The sequence below is a fragment of the Piliocolobus tephrosceles genome, chromosome 7 (genome assembly GCF_002776525.5).
Source record: "Piliocolobus tephrosceles isolate RC106 chromosome 7, ASM277652v3, whole genome shotgun sequence".
Taxonomy (NCBI): Eukaryota; Metazoa; Chordata; class Mammalia; order Primates; family Cercopithecidae; genus Piliocolobus; species Piliocolobus tephrosceles.
In genome coordinates this window covers 26,239,842-26,248,481 of record NC_045440.1, presented here as the reverse complement: position 1 = coordinate 26,248,481, position 8,640 = coordinate 26,239,842, and the positions used below count along the sequence as shown (strand labels likewise).

At 52.1% G+C, this 8,640-nt stretch overlaps 1 protein-coding gene across 1 annotated transcript in view; it reads left to right on the top strand.

Annotated features, from left to right (window-relative positions):
• The first annotated feature begins 537 nt into the window (after nt 1-537).
• Nucleotides 538-8,640, top strand: part of SCARA5 (scavenger receptor class A member 5) — a 124,378-nt gene continuing 116,275 nt past the window's right edge. Inside the window, exons 1-2 of the mRNA XM_023216804.3 lie at nt 538-961; nt 5,620-5,746. Of these exons, the coding sequence (XP_023072572.1) occupies nt 5,635-5,746 (112 nt within the window). The 5' untranslated portion in view covers nt 538-961; nt 5,620-5,634. The remainder of the gene's footprint in view (nt 962-5,619; nt 5,747-8,640) is intronic.

The following is an 8,640-nucleotide window of genomic DNA, read 5'->3' as shown; positions in this document are numbered from 1 at the left end:
TCAGGTTCAGGGTTATTCGTGCCTGAGTCCCCCTCCCAGACCGAGTTGCTATGGACAGCCAGTTAGTCTTTATCCTGCATCCCCCAGCCCCTGTGCAGCGTTAAGGAGCCAGAAACGCTGATTTTGCTGCTGAGTTCCGTGGAACCCCCTGGGGCATTTTCCTGACTACCCCCAGTGTGGCCAATCCGTGTTCTTTGGGGATGAACGTGACTCCAGGAAAATACATAAAGTAACTCTGTGCCAAGTTTGGTGAATGAATTGAGCCATGCCAATTCCGTCCTATAAATAAGTTTACAAGACTGGTTTTCTTGCGTGGTTCGTAAGCCAGGTCTAGCTGCCACTCCCCCAGAAGCCTTCCAAAAAGTATTTTGAGCAGGGCTTTTAGGCCGGGGTGGTGGAGTCCGAAGGCCAAGGCTGACCGCGCTGCTCTGGGCCCGGCGGACGTTCCAACATGGGGCTGTAATGCCACGATTGGCCGCAGGAGGGGGGCCGTATTCCAGACCCCACTGCAGAAGCCTCTGCAACTGCTCCAAGAACTTTGTTTTATACAGACTGGCGGCGAGAGCAGCTGCAGTTCGCATCTCAGGCAGTACCTAGAGGAGCTGCGGGTGCCTCCTCAGGACATCTCCTGATCGCCACCCAGAGCCAGGCACCAAGGACAGGGAGTCCCAGGCGCACACCCCCATTCGGGGTGCCACAGGCCCAGACCCCCACTCTGCCACAGGTTGCATCTTAATCTGGTCGTCCTGCAGAAGTGGCCCCTGTGGTCCTGCTCTGAGACTCGTCCCTGGGCGCCCCTGCAGCCCCTTTCTATGACTCCATCTGGATTTGACTGGCTGTGGGGACGCTGTCTGAGGGGTGGCCTGTGTCTCAGCGTGGTGGCAGCCAGCTCTCTGGCCACCATGGCGAATGCCAGGATCTAAGGGGACAAGGGTCTACAGTCTCAGCCAGAGGCACTCAGGTGAGTCTTGGTATTAATTTTGTCCTATCTTCTGGGCATGCTGTCTCAAAGGCAGCTGGAGGAGACTGGAATGAGCTGGATGGAGTGGAGTACGGAGTTTGGGAAACTTCAGACCTAGAGCCTGAAGGTGCCTTCTCCAGGTGGGAAGGTCCCCACTAGCTGGGCCCGCAGATATCCGCTGGCCCTCATCCAACTGCCTGGGCCGGAGAGAGTGTGAGCCTGCATTTGGGGTGCCAGAGGGAAGCTATTGCCTTGGTGGCAACTCCACCTGACTCATGTCACAGCCCAAGAGCCTACTCAGGGTGCACATGGCTCAGGTGACAGCTCCTCTCCGTGGCTTCGTGTGTGTGCGTGTGTGTGTGCACGTGCATGTGTGTGTGCATGCATGTCTGTGCGTGTGCATGTGCCAGTAGTTGGGTATATGTGGGGAGAAGTTATTTCTAAAACATCTGTCTCTGTCCAGCTTTGGGTTATGATTTAGCTTAACTAAGTACAGTTAGAGGAGGAAAACATTTAAAACCTACTTAGCGATTCTCTCTCTGGAGAAGGGCCACACTCATGTGATTTTTTCCCTTGGTTTTGATGAGTTTAAAGTGAGGTAATCCAAAGAAAAGCCATAAAGCCTGCAGAGTTCGATGCTGGTACCCAGGGAAACTGACTTGGGAGCAGCAAGTGAGGGTCGCGCTACCCACTCAGAGAAGGATTTAACAGAGTCCTTCTGAGTCCAGAGAAGGATCGAGGAGCCAGGGTCCAGATATCAGCCCTGGAGTGCATTTGAGATTGCCTTTTGAAAAGGGAACTTCAAACATCTTTGTTTCTGGGACTGGCTAGGTAGGAGGGAGACCTTGGGAACCTGGACACCCCCCTACCTGGCTGCCAGGCAGGGTCAGAAGATGCAGGGGGGTGCTTGTTCTCATCAGACTCTGCCACCAGCTCCCCTGAGTGACCTTGTTCATAAAGTCATGCCACCTGCATTATCTCACGAGAGGCTCACAGTGACCCCGGGAGACCAGCATATACCAACCTTCCCATTTTATAGGTGATGCACCTGAGGCTGAATGAGGTCAGGTGATTGAGCCAAGCTCCCCAAGAAACCAGTAAACAGAGGAGCTAGGATAGGAGCCCTTGGCTTCTGTGCTCCCTGCGTTCCTGCAGAGAGCCAGGCCTGCAGGGCACAGATGGCCCCAGGGCACAGGGCCGCAGGGTACAGATGGCTGAGGTCTTTTCCAGCTCTAAAATGCAGAATCTAGAAGCAGATCCCTGGCCCTGAACCTGTCCTTCTAAGTGCCTTGGGTGAAATTGTCTGGAAGTAAATCATGACAGCCAAGAGGTTACTGGAGAGGGTGTCCCCTCCCTGTTAGAGCAAAACCTCCCTCTTTGAGTTGCAAATTGAGGTCCAGGCTCCTTGGGTTTCATCCACGGGTCACTGTGGCTTCCACATCTCGCCCATGTGCTTCAAGCTCTCAGAGCCCCGCCTCAGTCCCAGGATCCCCATCTGCTGGAGTACGCTGTCTGGCAGTGTGAGGCGGGATTCTCTTCTCTGCCTGATCTGGGGCCCAGAAACGGGTCACCAAAAGAGCCCAGACAAAGCAACCCTGCAGCTGAGCCAGTGCCCTGTGTGGGAAAACTGTGCCCGGGCCTCTTCCCGCTCTGATATCCATTCCTTCTTTTGCCTCTTTGGTCTGGGATGGCTTATCTTTAAAATGGGAGTGACGGAATGCAAATGCCATCAGCCTGCACCCATCACAGTGCTCCTGGGAGGAGCACTTGCTGTCAGTTTCATCTTCTAGAGCACAGACTTGGTCCAAAGACATAAGATCTGCGATCTGAGGGTCCCAATGTCTGTTCCCTCCCCCAAGAAAGAAAAACAGCCCCCAAGAAAACCTGGGCAGACAGAACATGCGTAGTTTTCATTTCCAAGTAACAAACATGAGTAGAGTTGTCTGAGCTTTTCCAAGCCCTGTGCACTCACATCTGGCCCCGATTGGCCCCGGCCCCTCTCCCCAGCAGCTCCCCGGGGCTCCTGCTGGACCAGCTGAGGGGTGGGAAGGAGGAAGGAGACGGGCCGCCCTTCAGACACATTCTGGCTAACAAGCTGTGCATTCCAGCCCCGTCCCAGGAGCTAACCAGAAGAGGAGGAAGGTGGAAATGACAGTGGGGCCTCACACCTCCACTCCCCAGGGGCAGCGCCCTGTCTGGCTCTGTGTGGCCTCTGGGCAGTAGAGGATATTGCCTTTGGCAGAGGGAGGGTTATTGCAGGCAAAAGAGACTTTAGCCTCCTGCTTCACAGCCCCCCAAGGAGCGAAGCCAGAGGGAGGGGTGCTGCACACAGTGCTCCTGAAATGAGGGAGGGTGCCTTGCAGCTTAGCAGTGCTGGAGCTGCCCAGGGCCCCACCTAGAGGCCCTCCCTGGGTGGAGACATTGGGTGGAGGGCCGGAATTGGGAGCCCAATGAACTGGACACCACTGCAGCACAGGGAAGCCAGAGTGGGTGGAGTCTGGGGCTGGGAGGAGAGATCCTGGCAGAGCTGCAGGCCACCCCCTGTTCCATCCCTCCCATAGGCTGGAGGAGAGGCCTGCAGATACTGGGAGCCCCATAGCTGTGTGTGTGCGCATGCGTGTGTGTGCCCATTGTGGGGGATGTAGAGAAGGGCTAAGAGCAGAGGCCTCCAGCCCTCCTGGGTCATTGGAAGGACATGTATACAGTGGCTGGTCAGTTCTAGTCTCTTCTCAGCCCAAATGTCAGAGGTCTCTGGAGGCCAAGCTCAAGTCATGAAAATAAAGGGTTCAGCCGGGTGCAGTGGCTCACATCTGTAATCTCAGCACTTTGGGAGGCTGAGGCCAGTGAATTGCTTGAGTCCAGGAGTTCCAGACCAGCTTGGCCAACATGGTGAAACCCCATCTCTGCAAAAAATTAGCTGGACATGGTGGCATGTGTCTGTAATCCCAGCTACTCAGGAGGCTGAGTTGGGAGGAGCACTTGAGCCTGGGAAGTGGAGGTTGCAGTGAGCCAAGATTGCACCACTGCCATCCAGCCTGGGCAACAGAGTGAGACCCTGTCTCAAAAGAAGAAAGAAAGAAAGAAAGAAAGAAAGAAAGAAAGAAAGAAAGAAAGAAAGAAAGAAAGAAAGAAAGAAAGAAAGAAAGAAAGGAGAAAAAAAAAGAAGAAAGAAAATATGGAATTCGTGTTTTGCTCGGCTACACAGCGACCCAGCCGGCCTTCTTCCCTGATTATGTCTATTTGTGAAAGTTGCCACACCTCCTTGCCCACCCTCCCTCTGAAGAGAAACTGATTGACTGATCTCTCAATCAACAGGCATTGTCCCCCCACTGCCACCTGCCAGCCCTGCATCCTCTCCTCCCAGTCTCCTCTGGGTCGAAGGGTTGAGTTTGCTCCATACTGGGCCTGGGACCCATCCTCATGGAGCTTTTCTCTTCCAAAGGGTTTATTATTTAAACAAAAAAAAAAAAAAGCTGTTTTTTTGCTTAAATGTCCAGATAGTTAAAGAGCATCAGAGGCAAAGGTCAAGATAAACTCATGCCTGGAACCTTGATGAAAGTAGAGAATAATTTGTGAAGTCACTGAGCATTTATGTGACAAAAACAATATCAAGTAATTGATGTAAATACTTTGTAATTTGGCTTGAAAAACAGATTCTTCTCATTACACAAGGAATGCAAATGCGTCACAGAAAACCCAGAAAATCTGAAAGCAAAAAGAAATATTAAATCCCCACAATCCCTTCCAGCCAGAGTCCTGTAATACATTTCTCACGCGGAGCCATCATAGCGTCTTACATCCACACACACCTTATGTGCGCATCTCTTACAAAATGGGATTGGGTTGTACACATTGTTGTGTCAACAGGCTGTTTCCTTTCAAAGAGCATAGGATTCTCCTAAGTCAATGTATATGCCCCGGAACGTCATGGTGTAGACCCAGAGACCCAGTGAGTCAGCCTCTGGGGCCATGCAGACAGAAGCCCTCCCCTGGCCTAAAGCTGCCCAGATGCTTAGTGCCTGCGGGTCCCCACAGAGGCTCCCTGCTCCTTGGGCCCCACCACAGTAGATGAATCCCTGCTGTGATCCTACTGAGCCAAGCTCCTTCCAACATGCCAGCCCCATTGGATTTGGGAGCAGTCCTGGTCTGCTCAGCTTTGTTTGCAAGTGGTCTCTGTACCCGCTCTGAATGCCTCTTCGTGTCTTCCTTTCCTTCCTTCATTTCCAACACAAAACAGAAGCTCATGTCTGTCTGGCATGCCCTGGGTTTTGAGGGCTCAGAGCCTGTTCGCAGGTCACCTTTTGAGTCGGCAGTGTTCCCTCCTCCTGGCCCCACCCAGTGTGACCCACAGTGGCCCCAGCTCAGGATTCCAGCCTCCCTGAGAGTTGTTGAAAGGAACGGACACATCCCACCATCAGAAAGGCCCAAGGGCCTTGATCTTCTGAAATCCTGAGAAAACTGGGGGTGGGGGCATCATGGCCCCAAGGACCTGGAGGATGGCACCTGGGTCCTGGTGATGAGCAGAGGGTCCCGTGTTCAGGCTTAGGGTCAGGGGTGGGTGCTTGTTCTATCCATTTGCTTCTGTTTCCACTTACAGTTGATTCTGTCTCTCTCCCTGCCTTCATCTTCCCTCTCCTCCCCTCTTGCCTTCTCTGCAGCTGTTGCAGGGCGTGATGGAGAACAAAGCCATGTACCTGCACACTGTCAGCGACTGTGACGCCAGCTCCATCTGTGAGGATTCCTTTGATGGCAGGAGCCTGTCCAAGCTGAACTTGTGTGAGGATGGTGAGTGCAGCTGGCTCAGACTTGGGGCACAAGATCTGACCTGGGGGTGGGGAGGGAGCCCTGCTCCCACCCAACCTTGGCATTGCCTTTGAGTGCTTGTGACCTCCTCATGTAATAGCGCATATATTGAACTTTATGCTTTAAAAGGTCTTTTCCATGGGTTTTCTCATTCATTCACTTCAACAAACCTGTCAGTTAGATGAGTACTCATTTTACAGATGGACAGATTGCACAGCCCATCAGTCATAGGGTGGTCCAGCACGGAGCCTCCTGACTCCAAGGGCCATGCTTCTACTCCTGAGAGAGTGAGACTGGGGTCAGGCAAGGGCCTCTAAGCCAGTCAGTGCAGACCCTCTCAGGTGAGGAGAGGGGCCTCCCACCCACTTCCTGAAGGACTCGTGAGGGGCAAACAGCTCTCCAAAGTGCTCATTCTGCCAGTGGGTGCAAGGCCCTGGTCTTGCCACAGAAAGGGGTCCCCATGCCAGTGACTCAGAAGGCCCTGGATCTCAGGGGCTGCTTATTTGCTAAAACCCTGGAGATCCAACTGATGCAGCTTCCTTTGGAGAAGCCCAGAGCGCTTTTCCATCAGTCTGGCTCCTGTGCACCCAGTAGATGACTGATAAATTCTTGCTGCATGCAGCACATGTCAGAGAGGAGAACACTGCCTCCACATCAAAGAGAAATAAAATGAAGCTTACTGAAGAGCCTTAAAAAGACTTCCGGCCAAGGAGGCCTTTTCCCTCTCCTGTTTCGCTCCACTCTGCCAACTGCCTCTTGAAATTACTCAAGAGTAATGACTCCACTCCTCTCTTCCTCCAACCCTGTATTCCTCCCACCAGGCGCTGAGTGTAGGGAAAGAACTACGGTGGCTCAGAGAGGCAGGGAGCGGGGAGGGTCTCCGCAGGCAGAGAAGACAAGGAGATCTGGGCTTCTGACCAATGCACTTGTTCACCGCACCCTAGGATTGTCCACCATGGTGGCTCTTCTTTCAGATTCCAATCAACAAACATACTCTGAGGATCCATGATGTGTCAGGCCAGGGTGAGCAGCCAGGAATGCTCCAAAGAGAAATTAAAACAGTCTCTGTCCTCAAAGGGCTTATGATCCCAGAAGGGGCTGGCATGGGAACAACTGCCTAAAATATAAAGTAGGCTAAAATGTGTGTGAATGATTAAGTCAGACGGGCAGCGGGCTTTCTGGAAAAGGGCTGGAAGACTGAATAAGATTGTCTAAGAGGTGGGAAAGGTATTCCTAGTTGTGTGACACCAAGTTGAGTCAGGGTTTCTGTAAGGCTCATGCCACTTGGGCAGAGAAGGCCTGGCGTGCTGGCCCCATGCAGAGCTCCCATCAGTCCATCAGCAAAGGGGAAGGTGGCATCCGTACCCACTATCACATCAGCAAAGGGGCTTGATTTGGCAAGAAAGACTGGGTACAGCACAATGGGGTGACTGGAGAGGACCATCAGGGCCAGTCTGGGGGGCCTCAGGGGTGGGAGGGGTCAGATGTCCCTGGGACCACCATACCCTCTTCCCAGTACCTCATCTTACTCTTACCAGATTTTTTTTTTTTTTTTTTTTTTTAAGAAAAGTTCATTTGGACCAGAAGGACTGAAAATTAACAGCAACCCTAGCCACTACACCTTCTGGGCCCCTCTGGTGTGGGGAGCTCTGTCTGAGGGCACTTTGAGAGCCATGCTAGCCATGTCCTGTCCCAGGGTTCCCTGATGCTAGGGCCCAGGTACAGGGCAGGCAGCAGAGGTTGAGAGGTATGGCGTCCAGGCTGACTTGCGCCTCCTGGGCACGTGACCCTCCGTGGGCCTCAGTGTACTCGTCTGCCAAATGAGGATGCAGGGGGATATCTCTGAGGTCCTATCTGGTTCTAAAATTCTTTGTGTAAAATCGGACCTGGCCATTGCATTAAGGATGTGGCCCTTTTCAACCCCAAGTCAGAATATGACGCTATGCTGGGCAAAGCATGGCTGTGGCTCCCACTACAGCAGGAATGAAAACTTGGGTGCTGACAATTGTGCCCAGGAGGTCCCGTGCCTCTCCCCTCTTCACTGCCCCAACTTTGGCAGGGAACCTCTGGTTCACTCACCTGGGGCTTCTCCCCTTAAAAGGGTGCTCCCCTGGCATCCCCCAGCGTGCATTACTGCCCCGTCCCACTTGTTCCATGCTCTCCTCCCCCAGGACTTTGCTCAGCTCTCACCTTCTCGAAGGCCTGAGTTTCCATTCCCTTTTCCCTGACTCTTTTTTCCTTTCTTCCATGCTCTGACTTCCTCCTGACTCAGTAGTCTCCTTATTTACATGTATCATTCATTATCTGTTCCCCATGGCAAGAACATAGGCTGGACCACAGCAAGCATCTCTATTTTGTTTATTGATGTCTCCCAAATCCAGTATGCAGTAGGTGCTCACTAGGGATTTTTTGAATGAATGGAAGAATTGATGAATGGATGAATGAATGGATGGATGAATGAAGGGATGGATGGATGGATGGATAAATGGATGGATGGATGAATAGATGGGTGAATGGATGGATGGATGGATGAATGAAGGGATGGATGAATTGATGAATGAATGGATAGATGAATGAATGGATAGATGAATGAATGAATAAATGGATGAATGAATGGATGGATGGATGAATAAATGGATGAATGGATGGATAGATGGATGAATGAAGGGATGGATGAATTGATGGATGAATGGATGGATGAATGAATGGATGGATGAATGAATGAATAAGTGGATGAATGAATGGATGAATGGATGAAGGGAGGGATACCTGAATGGATGGATGGATGGATGGGTGAATGCATGGATGAATGAATGAATGAATGAAGGGATGGATGGATGGATGGATGAGTGAATGAAGGGATGGATGGATAGATG